General features: G+C 46.5%; 6 protein-coding genes across 6 annotated transcripts; 3 read left to right on the plus strand and 3 right to left on the minus strand.

Annotated features, from left to right (window-relative positions):
- Positions 1-443: 443 nt before the first annotated feature.
- On the minus strand, positions 444-2,785 carry F4817DRAFT_332595 (glycoside hydrolase family 43 protein). Its single transcript, XM_049302670.1, has one exon. It carries the CDS (start codon positions 2,166-2,168, stop codon positions 558-560), a length of 1,611 nt encoding a protein of 536 aa, XP_049160756.1. The 5' UTR covers positions 2,169-2,785; the 3' UTR covers positions 444-557.
- Positions 2,786-3,528: 743 nt separating this feature from the next.
- On the plus strand, positions 3,529-6,319 carry F4817DRAFT_50666 (aldo/keto reductase). Its single transcript, XM_049307566.1, has 11 exons — positions 3,529-3,652; positions 3,709-3,740; positions 3,810-4,041; positions 4,092-4,134; positions 4,271-4,753; positions 4,808-4,891; positions 5,010-5,126; positions 5,182-5,358; positions 5,427-5,513; positions 5,581-5,679; positions 5,749-6,319. Exons 1-11 carry the CDS (start codon positions 3,639-3,641, stop codon positions 6,079-6,081), a joined length of 1,701 nt encoding a protein of 566 aa, XP_049160757.1. The 5' UTR covers positions 3,529-3,638; the 3' UTR covers positions 6,082-6,319.
- On the minus strand, positions 6,256-8,770 carry F4817DRAFT_50708 (uncharacterized protein). Its single transcript, XM_049307567.1, has 2 exons — positions 7,958-8,770; positions 6,256-7,901 (listed from the first exon to the last, which is right to left on the minus strand). The coding sequence occupies exons 1-2, from the start codon at positions 8,587-8,589 to the stop codon at positions 6,557-6,559; spliced, it is 1,977 nt and encodes a 658-aa protein (XP_049160758.1). The 5' UTR covers positions 8,590-8,770; the 3' UTR covers positions 6,256-6,556.
- Positions 8,771-9,815: 1,045 nt separating this feature from the next.
- On the plus strand, positions 9,816-11,002 carry F4817DRAFT_314319 (heterochromatin protein one; the record flags this gene model as incomplete). The annotated part of the gene is made up of 6 exons (XM_049300381.1): positions 9,816-9,825; positions 9,982-10,186; positions 10,256-10,298; positions 10,351-10,430; positions 10,522-10,873; positions 10,931-11,002. 6 exons carry the CDS (start codon positions 9,816-9,818, stop codon positions 11,000-11,002), a joined length of 762 nt encoding a protein of 253 aa, XP_049160759.1.
- A 2,887-nt stretch (positions 11,003-13,889) lies between these two features.
- On the minus strand, positions 13,890-18,433 carry F4817DRAFT_314320 (hsp90-like protein; the record flags this gene model as incomplete). The annotated part of the gene is made up of 3 exons (XM_049300382.1): positions 13,890-14,222; positions 14,272-15,845; positions 15,913-18,433. The coding sequence occupies 3 exons, from the start codon at positions 18,431-18,433 to the stop codon at positions 13,890-13,892; spliced, it is 4,428 nt and encodes a 1,475-aa protein (XP_049160760.1).
- Positions 18,434-19,771: 1,338 nt separating this feature from the next.
- F4817DRAFT_364092 (uncharacterized protein) lies at positions 19,772-20,301 on the plus strand (the record flags this gene model as incomplete). The annotated part of the gene is made up of 1 exon (XM_049306711.1): positions 19,772-20,301. The coding sequence occupies exon 1, from the start codon at positions 19,906-19,908 to the stop codon at positions 20,299-20,301; it is 396 nt and encodes a 131-aa protein (XP_049160761.1). The 5' UTR covers positions 19,772-19,905.
- Between the last annotated feature and the right edge of the window lie 193 nt (positions 20,302-20,494).

The following is a 20,494-nucleotide window of genomic DNA, read 5'->3' on the forward strand; positions in this document are numbered from 1 at the left end:
ATTCTATTCACCGCCAATGTTCTTTCTGCGCCTAGAGCACCTTTGATACTTATTATTATCTATAGCAGCCCCTCTTTTCATCGCATAGCCAAGTTGATAATACCACGTAGTTCCTTGAGTATATGGTTTGTTAGACTCGCGTATATCAAACGTAAGGACGTGAGAGGCTCACAAGGCATCGTCTGCCTAAAGTTTATCCTAAGATAGTTAAGATTGTCATAGCTTAGTATACCTAATGTAGGGAGTTATTTCAAGCGACAACACCCGTACCTTGATCCCCATCAAATGAACTTCCCCCCTAGAACTCAGGACTTCTGCTTTTATTAGTATGACAATACTATATGATCATTGATTGAACTAATCAATTATTACTAGATCCCACAGAATCACTTAACTTTGGACCGTAAATAGGCACTTTAAGGGCTTAGGTTAAAGAGAAATCATAACAATCAAAGCATCAATATAAATATTTACTTATTATAAGCTTAATAGATGTAGATAGGTACCTACTTAGTTGTGTATTTAAGCCTAATTTGAACAAAAATATCGTAAAGCTGTTATACATCATATCTGTCAGTCTCATATTCGACGGGACGATACGTAAAATAATCAAAAGTAGCCGGTAACGCGGTCCCGTTTACATCAGAACACGCCACTCCCACAAACGCCCCTGTGAAGCTCCCATGGGCCTGATGTCCACCACATTCGTCAGAAAGAATAGACGCGTCATAAACCGGTCCAATTTTCTTCAGCTCATCGCCGTGTAACGCGTAAAGGAATTGCAGTTCGCGACCGCGAATCGTTAACGCCAGTCTTACTTTTCCTTCATTAGGGATCTGCACAGGGTCTGCAAGGGGTGTGGTGAGTTTGCCGTCGGGCCAAGAGCCCTCCGATGTCAAAATGAGTAGCTCTCTTTGGCCGTCGGAATGGGCCGTCACGGTAAGATAGAAGAAGTTGTAGCGGCAGTAGTATGCAGTGAGTCCTGCAAATTGCCTCTCGTCGGTTGGTGAGAAATCGATCGTTGTTTCGGCGTCATAAGAGAAGTGAGTCTGCCGTCTCGCGACCAATGCCTGTTCAAACCACGACCCAATAGTCTCCCGGCCGAACAAGACAAGCTTTCCATCCTGAGTAGCAAAAATGCGCTCTGTTTCAGGTGTCCTCAGCCACTGCAAGTCCTTGTGTAGTCCGTCCTCGAAGGTATATCTTTGCTCCGCCCAGTATTGGGTGTCGTCACGCACTCCAGGGACATCAACGTAGAGCGAAGGAACAGGACCATTCTTCACGAATAGCCAGTCATCTTTCCAAAAGGCTTCTTGAATGGAAGTTTCGCGACCGAGGACACAGCGACGCTCCTGAGTTATTGGTCGACCTGCCAAGTGTACGAGATATGTCCGCCCCTCGGGTGTATCTACAATGTCACCATGGCCGGCTCTCTGCAGAGCGGCAAACGGGGCATCCTTGGAGGTGAGAATATGCTTCTGTGGATGCACGTCGTATGGACCCCAAATATCGCGGGAACGGGCCAGCGTGCATGCGTGGTGATAAGCTGTCCCACCCTCGGCCGTCAAAAGATAATACCATCCATTCCTCTTGTAGAGATGTGGTCCTTCGACAAGGTCTAGCTCCGTTCCACGGAAGATGTTTTTCTTCGGGCCAACTAACTTGCCCGCCGCAGGGTCAAACTCTTGCAGGACGATCCCCGCAAAAGAACGGGGTCGGCGCCGATGGTCCTGTAGCATATTTATGAACCACTTCTTACCATCGTCGTCGTGAAATAGAGAAGGGTCAAACCCGGAAGAATTGACATAAACGGGATCAGACCAAGGTCCCTCAATCGATGGAGCGCTGACAATATAGTTGTGTGTGTCCTTGAAGGAACCATCTTTGCGCTTCACATCTGTATATACAAGCCAGAATTTGTCGCCGTCATGTGTAAGACAGGGCGCCCACACGCCGCAACTATCAGGATCACCACGCATATCCAGTTGAGACTTGCGGTTCAGGGGGCGCGTGACTAGCTCCCAGTTTGCGAGATCTTTAGAGTGGTGGATCTGTACTCCAGGGTACCATTCAAAGGTAGATGTAGCGATGTAATAGTCGCTGCCAACCCGTAGTATTGACGGGTCGGCATTGAAGCCGGGCAAGATCGGATTGCGAACTAAAGGCATGGTGGGTAGTCTTTCTAGACAGACTGACAGTTAAACGAGATAAGTTTAGAAGAGTAAAAGACTCATTGACGACTCTCCTTTAAACATAAGCTATGTATATTTCAACATCGAAGCTAGAGAACGTCTTCGGTAGGTCGTATAATGATGGCCCGAGGAGCAGTTGAATTTAGCCGGCCAATGCCGATTGCGCTTCGTCGATCCAATTTTAGGCAGTCCGTCTAACTACCTAGTCACATTGGGTGAGGAGAATCCTTAAATTCCAATAGTTTTCTATCAAGTGCTGACGACATCGGTAAAGTTGTATAATTCGGCTGTGCTTCGGGTTTAGTATATGCTTTATTTTTTAGGCACATAATCCAGACGAATGAGAACAGGACAAGATTAAAACCGCATATCTTTAGTTCTTTCATTTATACAGTTTACTCTCATGATATCGTCCTAGTTTAGTCAACTATCTACTTCTCAGTCTTCACTAGGTACCTAGGGAGGTACTTATGCCCGCTGCCAACACGGCTCGGGTTTTCAGCATCATAATACTCATGAACAGATGTTCCAGTTTTTTATAATCGTATCCAAAGGATGACCTCGTCTATCAGGGGTGTGCAGTCTGGTAGTATAGGGGTGGGTCTGCCACTCCCGGTGGCCAGCATGAGCAATGAATAGTACTCCCTACCTATATTCCCTTTAAAGTAGGTTAGATATCCAAGATATGTAGTCGGAACCTTTCAGCCTCATCTCCCCCAAATTTCCCTATCCTAGCTAATATCTGATACGGATAAAGGGGAGATCACACTCGTTCGTAGTATATTGTAGCATATTCAACTTATAGCATGTCGACTTTTTTTGATTGGTGATTCCATTGCCGCAATTACGTTAATCTACCTGGGTATGTAGACTCTCGAGCTATTAATTCTCGGAGAAAGGTGTGTGTAACTTGGTATAACAACTGAGCTCATGTAACATATGATAGTATATTAAGCGAACCTTGCTCACGGCTAATTCAGGGGCAGTTGATGATAGGAGCGGGGGATCTAAATACTACTACCCTTTAACCTTATCATAGAACCTGAAGGTAAGAAACCCCGATCTCCGCATACCTCGCCCTTGGTTACCGCTTGCGGTATAAGTGTAATCAAGCGCAGCTTACCTTGGCAATTATAATCGAGGTATATATAATTCCTGACCTGCCTTGTTTGGACAACCCGAATTTGAGTATCTGCGGGACTTATCCTACGTAGAAACTTCGTCATTGATTACGCGCCAGTCTGAATCCGCTGGCTCACTTTACCATGGGGATTTAAACATTCCTATCTCCTTGCTCTCTTATGTTCCGAATTCCACGCGTAACGCCGACTTTAAGATTGAATAGACTACCTATACTCTTAAGGATTATCGCTTATGAACTTCTGATATAGTATCTCAGTTTCGTACTATAGAGATAGTATAGAAAAATCTATCTATTTATAAGCCATGGCGGGTCATGTGTAAGCAGTCTAATGGCATCGTCATGAGAAACATCATATCTAACGTATGTCTTAAGAAATATGATGGACGATTGTCTAATATCGAACTGTTAGCGAATAAAACAATCATGCATTTAGTTACATCTAGCTAGTACCCGTATTCTAACCAAGAACGCAGTACCGCCGGCCACTCTTCGATCTGCTCTCCGCCTTCTCGTTTCCCAGGGCGCCACCACACAGCAGCCATTCGTCGAACACATACGAGCAAGATTCTATGAGAATCCACCTCGATTTGAGGACCCGGAAAAACTATTTCCTGGAGATGATATTGTCTCTGAGGCCTGCTTGACCTACCTAGCTCAAACCAGATGTATATTCTCGTGCAAGCTTCCTCAGGAGTCATTCCCTTAGTAAGGCCTGCCCTTTAGTAATACAATAGCATCATGTCTAATAATTGTAGCTTAAGGCATTTCGCGGAGGCTATTCCACGGGCAAGAGTTAGAGTACGTTACATTTTATGGATGCATACTACGGACTCCATTTATCGTGGATCTTAGGCCCATGAGGATATGTAGAATACCTCTGAGGCCTTTCTTAAGACCCCCAAGTAAACGATGAGGACTCACATGTGCGCTACAGTGGACTAAAGACGGCGAGCTCGTGATGCTACTTGCAAAGTTTGACGGGGATGTCGTCCAAGCAGTACAGGCACTCAAGGAGTCGTGTCCGGAGCCCACCCCTAAACTCTTGGGCTTAATCAATGGCCTTCTGGCCGGCCTAGGAAACTGCAGGCAATACTGCGAGGGCCTTCATCCCGCTCTGTCATTCCCCTTTATACGTGCCACGCGGCAGCTCTACGACGTCCTAGCAATTCTATTTCCCCAATACATGCGGGCGGTCAACACCGTAAAGCAACCAGAACTCACCGTATCTAACACAGCAGTTAAGAGGCATGTAATAGAAAATTTTCAACTGGGGCCTTTCGACATGCCTCGGCTGTTCAACGGTCTGTGGCAGTTGTCCTCACCCTCTTGGGGCTCCGGAACCGCTCAAAGCCAAGAGGCGGCGCTTTTGCATGCTGTTGAATGCGGCTTGACTGCTACTGATATGGCAGATCATTACGTGAGTGATCACGACCCCCTCTGATGGACTCTTCCTGATTTAGGCACTACCTAGGGCGATGCGGAGCTAATATACGGTGATTTCAGGAGCAAGCTCGCGCCTGAAATACGTGATATGGTATATGCCGCGACCAAATGGGTAAGTATGGCTGGTTTCTTATCTTCTCCCTTGAATCATCTAATCTGGGAACCGAGTCTCTGACTCAACTCGGTCCCAAGGGTCTGGGGGTATTCATTATTAACTACTGGGGGCGCAGTGCATCTTTTCGCCAATTCCGAAGCCCGTAACCACGTCGTTCGTCCTCAACGCCGTGCGTGAACGGTGCCGACGCTTAGGGGGCCGGGTTGAGCTGTTGCAGTTCCATTGGTACGATGTACGCACCTCTCTATCTAAGCCAACCTCAGAAGTTGTTTTCTTATTTTAAACAGTACGAGGATAAAGCCTACCTCTACATCCTCCTAGAGTTAGTCTATATTACGAAATCCCACCCCGAATTGGTGTCAGCAATCGGCCTCTGCAACTTCGACTCTGAGCATGTGGGGGAGTCGTGCAAGCATCTCATCGCCGAGACTGGCTCGGTCGGGATCGTATCAAACCAAGTACAGGTGAGCATGCCACATTTAAATAGTGCCAGCATTCATTTCCGTTATGCTAAGCTCAAGTCTGCATCTAGTTTTCTCTTGTGGACGCACGCCCGCTGCAGAGAATGACCCAAGTATGTGATCAATACGGATTGAAACTACTCACATACGGCTCATTTGTAAGACAACCATCTCCCCCCTTTTTTTCTTCGATGCAATTGTTCCAGTACATTGATATGTTGTATGACCCAACAGTGCGGAGGCTTCCTATCGGAGAGATGGCTTCATCAGCCAGCTCCTGATATATATCTAGAATCGAATAAGTTGACCCCTTCTCAGCGCAAGGTGAGTAATTCCCATCGTTTTTTTTTTCAACAATTACACACACCATCTAGCTAAAGTTTAGTCTTATAGTACTTCGACATGATCCTTAGCTGGGGTACATGGGATGACTTCCAGGTCTTACTCGAGCGTCTCTCGAAGGTAGCTCTCAAGCATGGCGCAAGCCTTACGAACGTTGCGACGCGCTGGGTCTTACAGCAGCCGGCAGTAGGCGCGGTCATTGTGGGCACCAGGCTTGGCGTCTCGGACAATGTCGACGAAAATTTGAAAGTATTTGAGCTTGAACTAGATGACAACGACATGTATAGTATTAACAAGATTGCGCTGGGCTCGTCAAGAGAGAAAATGATAGCCCTCTTCGACAGACTCGGCGACTGCGGCAATGAGTACCGGAAGATGCATTAAAATATCCGGTTAACCTCAGGGGCTTTCTTGTACAATACATAACATGGTTAGGTACCTAGGGACCAAAGTTTTAACCAAGGTAAATTGTATGATTGGTATATAGTGCACATTCCGAAATCTTTTCATCAGTCAAGCAGATGGCGAGAGCCTAGAAACATATAAATGCCAGCCCCCTTCAATATATTTTAGTGATCCAATCTATAACTCCTATTTCACGCTTGACTTCAACAACGCACTGCCAGTAAACCATTTCATACGTACATATGTAGTTGGTAGTACGAAGCTGACGTTTTGATCCCATCTCTATTAACACAAATGAGCAGAATATAAGATAATTGTATACGCCCGCTCTCTATCGCCATACATCGGGCTAGAGTAAAAGCTTAGATATAAATTTGTCTCGGAGGGATTTGCCCCAAAAGGACTATCGCTAGATTGCTATTTTGAACGCCAAGATCGCCATGAAAATCCTCTATTAATCCATATACATCGGTTCGCTACCGCTAACGCCTTGAACAATTGACCCATAATCGCCATTACTCATTATCGCATGTCCGTGTTGACTATGCATACGCCCCGGCACCGAGGTACCAGCATTCAGATTTTGCATTGTTTGCCGCATGTTGAGGTCTCGATTGGGCATCGTCCCGTTAACGGTAAATCGGGTTTCGGTAGTACCTGGAACTCGTTGGTCAAGATTTCTCGTCCGTGGTATCTCGAGTTGCTGATGAGACTGCGCTGGCTGCTTTGCGATAACAGGAGCGAGCGATGCAAAATTTTCGTCGTCCTCCATTTCTGCATCGGCATCTTGGTCGCTGTTTTCGTCGTGAACACCAACACCAGGTGTGGTAGAAGTAGCGGGAGCCATTGCAGCAGCTGGAATGACTGCCGCTGTTGTTGCCGATTGCTGCTCATTCAATTGTGGATTAGATGCTATAGAAATAGACCCTTGGTGCTGGTGTTGTTGGGGCTGTTGAGGGTGGGCTGCCATTTGGGCTTGAGGGGCAGGTACAGAATTAGGAGTTGTGCTAGTCGGGGTAGTAATTGTCTGCTCGAGCGTCCTCTGTCCAGCCATACCAGCCCCCCGCGACGACACAATGACCGCCTTCCATCTTTCAATGGCACGGCCAACTACGGTATCAAGGTCCACATGGCGATCTTCAGTCTCAAGACCGATCCCCCTGTAACCTTTGCTTCCTAGATCTAGCAAATACGAGAGTAGCGATTCTTCGATAGGGATCGTTGCTGGAGGAACTATCCTGAACTCCCTCGGTTGTTGTAGACGATTGAGCTGATCGATCTGAGCCTTGAGGTTCGCATTCTCTTGTCTCATAGAGAAATGAGTCTCTTTCAACTTCTCCACTTCCTTCTGCCGTCTCCCTACACTCCTCGCCAACTCAAGGCCCCAAAGCTCTGTCCTCCTTTGAACTGGAAGTTGCTCCCAAACATGATATGTCGATTGCAAATGCTCACAAACCTGCGCCTCCAGCGTGGCCGCTGCTTCTTCCGCCTTCTTCACGGCCTCGCGCACGTCGCGAGGAAAAGATGCTCTAGAGGGAGGATATGTCAAATCCTCATGCGATGAAGTAGTTGCCGTAGCGCAAGCGACCTTCCATTTCCTGAATTCTTCTTTGAAGTATGTCTTAAGGGCTTCGAATTGCTTCTGCGCCGGGGGCTGTATAGACCAAGAAGACGGTGTCGGGTGTGGCGTAGAAGAGAACAACGTAGGGGGCGCTTGGAGACATTGGAGGGTGAGAGCAGGAAAGTCAAGAGAGAGGGGATCGAAATCGAACGGAAGAGAGTCCATGTCTATTTGCTGCCTGAATCACGTAACCAGTTAGTATCACGTAGTAACATGTTGGGAAGATATCCTTACTTGGCAGCCCTCCACGAACTCAGCAGTTCTCGAAGTGCTAGCTCGGCAGCCCTTGCTGTGTCCATGGCATCCGAAAGCTTCTGCCTTGCATCTAACTGAGTTTTTTGAACAGTTCTACTCGGTGCACGCTGCATGGGGAGCCGCCTAGAATCCTGGCCGCTACCATCGTCTGGGTTGCTCTTTAATTCTCCGCTCCTCGCCGGAATATCATTGATTACCCCAGTAGCCTCCCAGGTGGGCTGAAAGGGATATCTGGGCATCTGGTGGTCTACAACAAAATGACCATCTTTCGGTATAGAGTTCGGCTTTGCGATAGAGTCGGGCGCGGGACTCTTTCTCGAAGAGGTTGTCGGGGTGCCCGGAGTCGAGGTATCTCGCCGCGCTAGAGAGCCCCTTGGCTGTCTACGGGTGATGCTCCCTCGCATCTTCTTAATAGCTTCAACATCGTGAATACCATCTGGGGCTTTAGGATTCTTCTCTTTGATGTACAGATCTAGATGCCTTCCCAATGACGAAGATGTAAACGCCTGACCACAGTATGGACAACTCCTATCCTTTGCCGCGCTTGCTTTGGCACCGCCCGGAGATTCGGCGGCGGCGGCGGCGGCAGGGATGATTATTCCCTCGGACATGGTTAGGGTAGCTCGAGCTGGATTTAGACGAAGATGGTTTAATAGACAATATTATTATAGTTTAGTTTAGATAACGAATGGCGTGCGAGAATATGGCGATCGTAGAGGAGCAGAGACCCGAAAAGAGATATAGGTATATATTATCTTCAACAGCTGCCCCGAAGGAGCATCCTCCGTCCGGATCTCATCCAGGAAGAAGGCTCCCGAAAGGAATCCTAGGAGTCAACAAAGAGTCCTGTAATGTCTTGGTCATTTATGTCAGAGAGTTGTTACGAGAGAAGAGGGAATTGGAGTGGTTTCTTGCGAAAAGTGATATATGTAAGTGTTAGTTAGGTAAATGTACTTGTTTCTTTGAAAACGAAATGTTATGTTTGGTCCCTTTTTTTTTCTTGGGGGATTATCCGTTCAGGGGGGTCAGGGGCTACCTTAGCTTAGAATATCGCATGTACATACTTCTCTTACGAGGTACTGTATGTACAGAGCGGTACGTTAGCGTTAGCGTGAACTGGATTACTTCTATCCGAGGTACCTACCTATTTCTAGTCGCGTCTATAACAAGACAAGCAAGCATTACCGATATATTATACTATTGCATGTTATATACCTACGTACCTTATATAATATAATACAGTTTTATATAGCGTGTTCCTTATATATTTATCAAGTAACATCAGTCACTTTCACCTTGCAGTATGTAGCAGTCTACAACCTTGAACATTGACAGCTTCACCTAATTGTTATAGACACTGTACGCGTGGATGTGAGCACTGTTTCAAAAACAGGTACGCTACTGAGGTAGAACCGGGAATGGTGGGCCTAGAAGCAGGTCTAATGTAGCTTCTAAGGTCCGCGTATGTACATATCTTATTCCGCTCAATAGGAGTTCTAAATTCGGACTCCACAGATGCCTCTAACCAAGATAGTATTAGACTCTTGACGGGCCAGCTGCTTGCAGCCGTTGGATATTCGAATCACCTACCAAGTACGGAATACATATTAGCAAATAAAGCACGGACCAATTCAGGCTCTGCAATAACAAACTTACAAACCCATAACGTACCATAACTTCAGCTCTACTTTGATTTGTCGCAATAACTTCATCGCAATCCTCCCATATCTAATTGCTCTGTTTCTTCTGTTTTCTGTATCTATTGTTCCCGTTGATCAATCCGTCCCCTGAGAATCAATCTAGTCATCATACACGTTCCCTTCCGCGCGAGGCCAAAATGCCACCTGGTACGTCATCCAATTCTATTACGACCTCGTCGCGAAGTTGACTTCAAATTACGCGAGCGCGATACACCAGCGCTGTTTCTCCCTCTCCACCCATTCGAACCCTGGTTAATTTGGAGTGATCATTCGCATCGATTGAAGCTAACGATTTACTCACAGCTATTAGCGACGACGAAGCCTCCGACGTTGGCGAAGTTACCGTTCCTCTACTTTCGACGCGCGGAAAGAAGGCTCGGGCTAGCCTAGAGGATGGCGATGGCGAGATGCGCGGTATCGTGAAAGGCGAAGTCGCAAAAGACGAAGTCGCGAATGGCGATGGCGACGATGGACAAGGAGAAGACGACGAAAACTTGGACGAGGATGAGTGCGTAGCGCACCTACGTAAATTGATTTAAAAAGAGAAGTCAAGCAGCTGTTGCTAACTAATGTCTAGGTATATCGTCGAGAAGATCCTCGCTCATGTCGTTGAACCCGATGTAAGTGACAAGTGGATACTCGTGTCGAAAAACCTGCCAACAAATTGTATAGGGCGCGTTAAAATTTAAGGTCAAATGGGAAGGTTGGGAGAAGAAATCGGATCAGACGTGGGAGAACTACGAGAGCCTTAGGTTAGTACGATCATTTCCGACTTGATATTTTACGAGTCATTCTCGACCCCGTCTACGTACTGGTTCGCGGTGCCTAACAGTCTTCGATCAGCGAGAACGCCTCCGATATCGTAGAAGAGTACCTTAGTCGCTTCGGCGGACTAGAAAAGATTCTAGATGAAGGGAAATCGGCACTGAAGACGAAAAAGCGCGGTCGACCTGCGTCGGGAACCCCGACTAATGGCACGAAGCGGCGGCGCAACGAAAGCCATCCTGCTTCAGAAACCCCTCCGGCTAGCAACCGAGCCTGGAAGCCTCCGGTAGGTTCCTGGGAAGATGAGGTCGAGTCTATTGACGCTTGCCATGATGAAGTTAGGGGCAAGTTGGTCGTATACCTTACCTGGAAGAACGGAAACAAAACCCAACATGATACCAAGGTCGTATACAAACGATGCCCGCAAAAGGTCTGTTGGCAATATTAAGGTACTATTCTCAACATACTCACTAATAGATGATTGCAGATGCTTCAATTCTACGAACAGCACGTCAAGATTGTTATGGCATCATCAGATGGCGCCATCAAGGAGGAATAACGCATATCTATTATACGAGCCGAGTATGCTGGTTAAGGGGTATTCGGAAGATTTTAGTCTAACAGGAATCAACAGATGGCCAACATAGCCTTACTAAGTAAGGGCTTGGATGATGCCTCAATACTAACACAAATACCGGATTCTTATATGAATTTCTAGTCTGTACAATGAGTGGTGGATAATCGCAAGGAGATGAAAGGTCTCAATACTACCTATGCATACTTACTGTAAGGTTATCGGCAGAAGACGCGGTGTCGACGCGATGCGAGTGCGACAACCCGGTCGATTGCCGAACGCGTTGAGAAAATTCTAATCTTTGTTTTTTTCTTCCGATGACTTTCTACTTAATTGTAATAGCTACTAGTCGCTTATAAGTTTCAGTATCACGTCGTCTTGGACCCTCTCTGCCTTAGCAGCTTCAAGTTAAAAAGGGATATCTACAGTTTTCAGTTGTGAAATCATCCGGCCGTCTGGTTATACCCCTGTATACAATTAACGCGTATCAAGGCTACGAGGTACGTAGGCGTGGCATGATGCAGCTCGAAATCCGGAGGTTGGGGAATAAGACGCTAAAAAACGGTTAGGCTTGAAGCTCGGGCCAGTTTTTCTCCCTTGTTACCCCCTGCATCAAGCTGCTGCCAACCACCGGGTAAGAAAGCTACCTACCCCTGCTCTTCCCGACTTGCCCTATGTACCGGTCTACACTAGGTTCCCCCCCCCGGCTGCCCAGCTGTTCGCTGTTCGCTGTTCCAAGCAGCTAAGAACCCTCCTTCCTGCCTTGCGGATTTCTAGGCCCAGCCTCGCTATTTACTCGAATAGAATGGCGGGGCAACCAAGTATTTGTACCTCGATGCCCATTCCATTCGCCATGTCTTTTTCTTCGTTCTCTTTTTGCTACCTACCTTTTATGTATCTCGCTTGCTTACGATCTGAATAAAGTACATTTTTTATGTTCTATTCTGTTCTGTTCTGTCTTTGAATTTTCAAGCGGCATTGAAGTTATTAGATCCGTTCCCGACTGTCGAAGGGAAACCCATCCATCACTTCGCTATCTATCTATCTATCGTTGCTTATCGTTATCGCTTCGACGATACGTTGTCCAGCGTCACATCATTCGATAACTAGGTACCTATTTTAGACGACGACAAGATCAGAGTGTCTAGTTGTCAATTCGTCTTAACTAGCCTGACAGCTTGATTCCGTTGGAATTTGACTAGGCTAAAGAATAACATCGCCATCGTCTCAAACCACTCCTCCACTCCTCCACCTACACCCTCCTTCTTTCCAGACAAACCGCAAGGATGAAGGAAAACGACGTCATCGCCATCATCATTATCCTCCTCTTCATCGTCCTAGCCCTCATCGCCTTCGGCATCTACAGATTAGTCCACATGGCCCGGGCACAAGGCACAGTCTCCGAAGAGAGCGGGACGGGATCCAACATAACGGACGACGAGTAAGACTGGAAGATGTCTTATACAGAAAGATATAATCTACGACTGAGGTTCTGCCTTTTTTTAATCTGGGCCTTATCTCTTAATTCTTCTATTCGGCGCCGTCACAATTTCCTTGTTCGGAAACCCCCTTTACGGCTGCCGTCCCCACCCGGCGGTGTCGCCCTTGAGGGTTCGACATGCTTATCGCGCGGTATGTCTGCCCGGGAAGGGCAGAATTTCCGAGTCTCAAAGCCAGGACATTTCCGGCTATAATCGAAAGCCACCCGCAGAAGCACCGGCGGCTACGCAGACGTGGCCGTCGAGCCTGGTGGGATATAACATTATCACTTACATGCATATATTTACGGCATTTACGATCTGTATGTATATAAAAGGAGAATCGGGTATCGGGGATCACGGGCGCGAGTATGCATCATCTTATTACCTAGGACTCAGGGATGCGAATGTTTGATATTTTGGGCGACGTATATTATGTGGGTTATTTGCTATCTCTTCGGGTGACCTAGGTGGCTACGAGCGGTGAGGGATTGAGGACATGAATATAAGGAGAGAAACACGCGTGTAATGAGTCACATGATGTAAATATGTAGATGGGGTTATATTAGATACGGGCGGAGAGTTCGAAATAGTCACATGGATAATGAAAGGCTTCGAATCTACCCTTATGTCAGCTTGAAGATTTTATTCTGTACTTGCTTACTCTACCGTGCTACGCCTCCTAGTGTACTCTACCCTATGTGCACGAATGACCTCCACTTCCCAGTATGTTCACCGATGTATAATCTCGTACGTAGTAGAGGGTATCCCATTTTGCACTCGCAAGAGACTAGTATATATCGTGTTACAATGCAAGGCAACATCCCAAACCTCTATCCCGTGATACCAAACCCATATACAGGATGAAAGGGGTACAACAAGAGGCCATGAACAATACCTTGCGTCCGACAAGTAGCTAGAACACAACAGTCTATTAGAGCGCCGTCTAGTCCCCAACCCGCTATTTTATTCGGCCCCCAAACTCCATGCAATGCGTATATCTTCATGGCATAACTACCCCCTTTACCATACTCCTATCACCCGATGGTAAATACAAATCTCAAGAGACCCGCTAGTAGAACCTTTTCCGAGCCAATGCAAAAAGATCGATGTACAACCAAGCTAACTCATACATCCCTTAGACGTATATTTCCGTATGAAGTAGCATGCTCCGTACCGAATCCCAATGCACACGTCATCATCCGTATGCTACATATTATAGATAGCATAAAACCAAAAGATACCAAATCGAAAATTTCCTGTTATATACACCTTGCCAGGCCCGTCCTAAATGGTATCGTAGAGTTAATGTAAACGTATGGTCGTGAAATTTCTTTAGCTCAAGGCTGAGTTTTATCGCAACCGCCAGGTGCTATACCGGCGTATATATATTGCTAAGACCGACTGATCTTGCCACCAGGTTCAAAGGAGAACCATCCTCCTCTTTCCCAATTACCAGGTACGTAAAGAGATTCGGCGCGAACCCCGTCGTTAGTAATTCCGTCAAGCAAGACGTTAAGCCTCTTGAAATCGATCGGCTTTAAAACCCAGCCGTCAAACCCGGCTTCAACATAAATCGGACTCTCCCGCTCCACTAGAGACGCCGAGACAGCAAAGATAGGGATTCTCTCATTGCTAGCCGTTAAATATGAAGGCTCTAAGCCCTTGTCTGACTTCTCAAACGCTCGTATCATCTTAGTACTAGTAAGGCCATCGACAATAGGCATCTATAATTATTAGTTGTGCCTAATGTATGATTTGTTAATAACGACTCACTTGCATGTCCATAAGAATGACATCAAAGCTAGCTGGCTTTTCTTTATAAACAGTAGCGCAATCTTCGCCGTTGACCGCATGATATACTTCATGTCCAGCTTTCTCTAGACGTCTTTGGAGTATCTTCATGTTGATGGGATCATCCTCAGCTACGAGGACCTGTAGTTTACCCGTTTGCTCCTCGTTACCCTTAGCGTTGCCATCAGTCCCGAGCAGTACTCGAGATGTAGTGGCAGTCGACGACGCTCCTAAATTATCGAAATATTCATCTGGCACCCTGATAGGTTTTATGGACGTCCTGGTATCTGTAACATGATACTGACCCCTGGGTGTGAGAGGTTTAGTCGGACCCATAACTGGCTGCTCAAGGTCGATACCGTCAATGGCTGGTGGGTTAATCGCACCCGATCCCGACAAAAGAGCAGCACCAGCGTGAATGTTATCTTGCCGTTCCTTGAAATTCAAGCGTTGTATGCTAGCAGCCCTCTCCTCGAGGCTCCCTATTGATAAGGGTGTCTGAATTGCGTTAATTAGGCGCTCCGCATCACTCTTATTGCTATGAGCACTGTTGCTAGTGCCGCTCTTTATACTACTGGCACTCTTAGCCTCGCCGAAGCTCCGCCTTTCAGCGTTCGTATGTCTCGACACGTTGATTGGAAGGGAATTCTTTCGGTCAACGAGCATAACCTCATTTGCATCAGCTAAGGGGAAAGCTTTGACGATAGGAGCGGTACTCGAAATAGCTTTAGGGTTAACAGCTGCATCGACATCGTCGACTTTCTCCAGCGATTCACCTTTCGGCAATTCAAAAGGAAGCTGGATGACGAATCTTGATCCTTTCCCCTCTTCAGATTTTAGTCGCAGTTGGCCATTCATATTCCGCAATATCCTCGCAACCATGGCGAGACCTAGGCCTAGCGAGCGGTCATTCTCTGGCTTCTCGGTGCCATCAACAGAAGTATATGAGTCCACATCTAAGCTAACTTGCTCTAGGTCTCGAAAGAGATCATCTAACTTTTCGTTGCTCATACCGCGACCTGTATCTTGAACAACAATTTCAACTTTAACGCGTGACTCGAGAACCTCGGTGACGTATGATTCAACCCTTATTGAACCTTCGCTCGTATGCTGCATGGCATTTGCTGTTATATTTGCCACTACCTGACGTACTCGACGATAGTCGCCATGGACATATCGGGGGAGACCAGGGTGTTCAATGAGTTCGTAGGACAAAGCTTTTCGCTTAGCATCTACTTTAAAGGGCTCCGTCGCTTCGCGGATGCAGGCTGGCAAGTCCAATATATCGTCTTTGATCAACTCTTGACCCTCTTCCATATTGGTGAGGTCAAGGAGGTCATTGATCACATAGATGAGCGATTTAGATGCTGAGTGAGATCTTGCCAAATTTTCTCTAGTCTCCTGGTCGAGTTGCCCCTCCATAGCAATCTCTAAACAATTGATGATTGCATTCAGTGGAGTGCGAACCTCGTGGGCAGAATTTGCAAGCAGAAGTCGAGTAAGTCGACTGTTCTGCAACGCAGCCTCTTTCTGCCTCCAGACCTCGATGAATTTACCTAGGTTAATGTAAGTACGATTTAAAATTAAAACCAAAGGGTATGAACACGCGATTCATATACGTACCATATACTAAACAGAGGACGGCAGCAGTCTCCACCTGCTCTTCGGACCACTCCCTGCATTTGCCAACGACGACCTCATTCCATGCTTTGAAGCTTGATCGCGGTTCCAGATAACTCGAAGTACCCTGGCGAATGAATTTTTCGTACGGATTACCTGCCCATTTTACTTCTCTGACTTGACCTTTGCGGAAGAATACAATGAAATCGTTTCCGCCCATACTTAGCGGAACGTACAATAGACCGGCGATAACTGAAAACCCGGGAGGGTAGTGGAGTTCGGGAAAATCCTCACGGATATCCTGAGTAGTCAATACGGAGGTGAATTTTCGCAAACGTAGATACTCTAACATGGCCAAGGCTTCTTGGGACTGTTCAATCTTCCCCAGTATTTTTGTCTCGCCCCGGATGGATAGCAAACCAAAATCTGCGTCAAATAGCTTTATAAGGTCATTAGATGACGCGGTAATATACCCTGAGGGGTTCTTGTCAGTCGGCATAGTATTGATAAGTTTCCTTGCCTGAAGGCGTGACGCGTACGAGAGTCGCTCGATATTTCGCGATGCCGTATCGCCCACTAGCCGACATAGTTTTCGAATCGGGAACGGAACTCGCATTCCGGTAGAACCGTAGCTATGGCATGCAATAAGTCCCCATAGTTCGTTGAAGGCGTTAATGGATATGGACATAGAGGACCGGACGGCCATATTAGCAAGGTATTTCAGGTGGATCGGAGACATGGCTCGAAGATAGGCATGGCTGAGATCGAGCGGCCTTCCTAAGTCCTCAGGAGATCGACAAATTAGCCTTGCAGATTCTAAGTCTCGGTCGTAAAGTAACCGGACTTTATTAAGCTTGTATAGATCTCGCGCTTGTTTCGGGATATCAGAAGCTGGGAAATGTAACCCATAGTAAAGATCACGAGTCTGTACAGGATCAACCAATTCCGTCACAACTTTTCCGTTAAATGCCGCGTCAAATTGATAGATCATGACCCGGTGAAATCCAGTGAGTTCCTTGACGATTCCCACCAATATTTTGAGGAACATTTGCAAATTTGGCGCGGATGCCAACTGATCTTGGACTTGGGACATTATATCAAAAACCTGCATGGCACTAGCTTCACCACGTCTATTTCGTGCGCTTCTAAGAATCCTCAAGGGTCTGCTGCTAGTTTCGGTACTTTCGTGTAGTTCCTCCATCGTTGGGGTTTGGCAGAGAGTATCCTGGGGCCCACCTGATGTCGGCTCATCAGCCGGCCGGAGGGGGTGCTCTTGGTCATCCTCAAGCTCAAACTCGCAGATTATCAGCTCGGGATGGCTTGCATTGATATGTATTGCACACCATAGCTTTATAGACTTCTTATGAGGCGGCCGTATAGATATACTGAATACATCAGGTCCGTTGGTGGCCGGGTCAGCTTCTTCATCTCGGATGAAATCGATATGATCCAGAAGATTATCAGTCTGCTCTTCAGTCAGAATATCGGTGAAGCTCTCAAGTCGAAACAACTCCTGTGGTGAGAACCCAATCATCTTCTTGGAGTTTTCGCTAACGCATCGAACAGTGAGCCGGCCATCGTTTTCCTCCCCAAGAGCGACAAGAAGGCCGAAGGCCTGGACAGCTCCAGGGGTATGGATCGGCTCATCTTCACATCGCTGTAGTTTACTGTCGCGTCCAGTAATGACAGCATGACCTTCCTCTGTAATCACGTGGCGGAACCGGGCTGTCATTAACGTATCATTTAATTCTCCAGGCGATCTACGTCCGGAAGAACCATCAGGGTTACTCCCTTCAGTATTCAAAGGCGTACTGCTCTTCGTCTTATCGGAAACGTCCGAAGATGCATCATTGAAGATAGAAAACGGGCCGGCAGGGACATCCCGTTTCAATTTGGGGGCCGGACTAGCAGCATGTGTTTCTTCCTTATTTGGCTTTTCTACACCATCTTTCTCCTTCGATGGTCCTAGAGACGACGAGACAGGAGTAGACACAGTTTCAATTCTTTTAAGTCCATCAGTCGTGTCTATCGAAAGGCGAGCACTGCTTGGTCGTCGCCGGCCGTCCCAAGTCGACCCTTGGCGGGCTATATAACCTTGTTCTCCAAGATTTTTTACCAATGTAAGGGGCGTTTGTTGCGACTGGTCGACACTAACCACAGAGCGAATGGGGAACACTCTGTCCGAAGGGTCTACATTGCTAGCACTAGTGCCGCGACGATGTTGACTATCCGCACTCGCACTGCAAGATGAAGGAATGTTCGAAGCTCGTTTATACGCAATGTCGCCATTTACCGCCTTAGAGGTTTCCTCTACAGGGATTGGAGGCGACTTTGGTTTTACGGCGGGGGTATCTTCTACAGATGTAGGCGCATTCGTCGATTCCTCATAGTCATCTGCCTTGCAGGATGGCTGGGAAAATGATGTTGTGTTGTCATCATTTTGCGTCCTGGGCTCAGAGGGATCGTTAATAGCATGATCAGCGGTGCGCCGGTTTTGGGTCGCCGAATCTTGACTTAACTCCATGCTACAGGGAGATCAATGGCGGCGACCTAAAAGCCGAGGTGAGTCGATCGCGACCGCAATCTCCTTAGTTATACCACTTGAACTCAGCACGCCCAACTTCCCCTGTGTGGCCCCAATACCAGCGGTACCCCAGCCCTTTTGACAAATAATAATATATATCTCGGTATAGGTTTTCAGCGAGGTAGGTGTAGCACACGAGAGTACCGGGGACATGGGAGGACGAGAGGGGTAGCAAGAGCGAGTTCCAACTCCACAGCAAACAAGTGAAGAATATAAAGATTACTTCCAATCCGAACATCGATAATTGAGCACCAAAATCGAAATTAGAACATGGGAAAGCAACAATAGCAGATCTGTAGTGGGGTCAATTAGGTTAATGCGCTGGGTACCTAACAGAAGGGAAGGAGCCCTATGCTACATAGTCGCCACTTTCCCTCTAATTTTCTCTACTTCCCCTACCCGTGTATAAAAGATAGGTACCTCTTTGGGTACCTAAACCTAATGTACTTACCTATGAGGTACCTCCTATTATGCTAGAAGGACGTCATAAAAAGATGGCGCACCTACTACATCGGAATAAGAGGTATCAATTGCAGACAGATCTATCATTTCTATTTCCCTACCTTAGGTACAAATCATGTATAGGTACCTATGTGCTATGTATTGACCATTAGGTACCTATTCCTTTGATATTAGTGGCGTTAGAAGGAGCATTGACTCCTAATATCGTGACATCATTTTGCAGAGCTACTGTAAAAGACCCTAACTGATTGCATGCTGATTGGGCAGTTCCAAGTAATCATTACCAAAAGAATGGAATTACTGAGTAATCCATTCGGGCAAGGCAAAAACTCTATGTATCTACTCCTTTTACTTCATATTTTAGTACACTACCTTTTTAGGTACCTTACAGCCAGCCAAAATTCCGAAAACCAAAGGTTCACACAATTATAAAATGCCAACTTATTAGTAGGTTAGGTAGAAATCAAGGTGACGAACACGCTGTTGGATGGATTACGTAATTATTAGCTATTACTTGAATCAATATCATTAGGTGCCTATTGTACCCTTTACCCAATAACAGTATCTAAGGCAAAGAAACAGGCAGTTTACAATAAGAGTGTAGAACAAGGGCTCGTTCAAGTTTCCTTGGGCAAGTCCTTTAACCAAACACAATTTAATTATACTTCTTTATATAGGTAGATCGAGAAAACAATATCATAATAACAGCAACATTGTACCTTATCTATCAAAGAATAACATCCTCACCCCTTAGTATAAATATGATTATCTACGCAGCTCAGTAGACCAATATACTTGTCGATTTACTTCAGCACACTCGTCTCCAAAGGATACTTGACATACTAAACATCGTAGGCACTCCACGAAACCGGAAAAGGTAAGTGTATCGGGTAAGCTTTTCGCACTTCAACTAAGAAAATCATCCTTCTACACTAAACCCGATCGTAAGTATGGAGAACGTTTTCAATTTCACGGTGCAAGCCAATTCTACCAATTCTACAGAGCCACCCCAATTCCCGCCATGTGAGCAGGTGGTATGTCCGGAGATCGAGATGACCGACTATGATTATACCCAGGAAAACCAGGCGAACTACTCGGAGGATGTAAAAATGATTGACGCGCATACCCTTCCCCAGCAGGCCCAGGGACTAGTATTGGGTGAGCCGTTTCTGAAAAAGGATGACAAAACTAAACAGAAGTCGAAGCAGACTATTATACTACACTCGGCTGAGACTCAAACTGAGCCTCCTTCAAGTTTCGAGGTTGGAATCTTTGAGTTGCTGAGGGAGAAAAAGATCTACTCTGTCACTTACGAGAAAGGCAAGCTTGAGGTTAACATCGAGTAGCATGGCTCACGTAGCGATATGTGTAGTTACTTCATAGTTTGAGGATGGTAAGTGCCTTCAGTATTGGAGACTATAAGTTTAGGTACCTCTGGGTAGGCAGTTGAGACATTGAGTAATGATTTAACTGTATATACTACAGGTAGTTTTAAGAATATTGCACTCTAAGGTAGCCCGTAGTCAGACGTCTTAGTAG

Source organism: Daldinia loculata (assembly GCF_022478755.1).
Source record: "Daldinia loculata strain CBS 113971 unplaced genomic scaffold F4817scaffold_14, whole genome shotgun sequence".
Classification (NCBI taxonomy): domain Eukaryota; kingdom Fungi; phylum Ascomycota; class Sordariomycetes; order Xylariales; family Hypoxylaceae; genus Daldinia; species Daldinia loculata.

Bases quoted from the DNA above. Each gene is read 5' to 3' on its own strand.
- F4817DRAFT_332595 (XM_049302670.1), bottom strand. From the start codon at position 2,168: ATGCCTTTAGTTCGCAATCCGATCTTGCCCGGCTTCAATGCCGACCCG.
- F4817DRAFT_50666 (XM_049307566.1), top strand. The intron at 4,135-4,270 runs GTACGTTACATT...TGTGCGCTACAG, and splicing joins TTCCACGGGCAAGAGTTAGA to TGGACTAAAGACGGCGAGCT. The intron at 5,680-5,748 runs GTGAGTAATTCC...TTAGTCTTATAG, and splicing joins TGACCCCTTCTCAGCGCAAG to TACTTCGACATGATCCTTAG.
- F4817DRAFT_50708 (XM_049307567.1), bottom strand. From the start codon at position 8,589: ATGTCCGAGGGAATAATCATCCCTGCCGCCGCCGCCGCCGCCGAATCT. The intron at 7,902-7,957 runs GTAAGGATATCT...TACGTGATTCAG, and splicing joins AGTTCGTGGAGGGCTGCCAA to GCAGCAAATAGACATGGACT.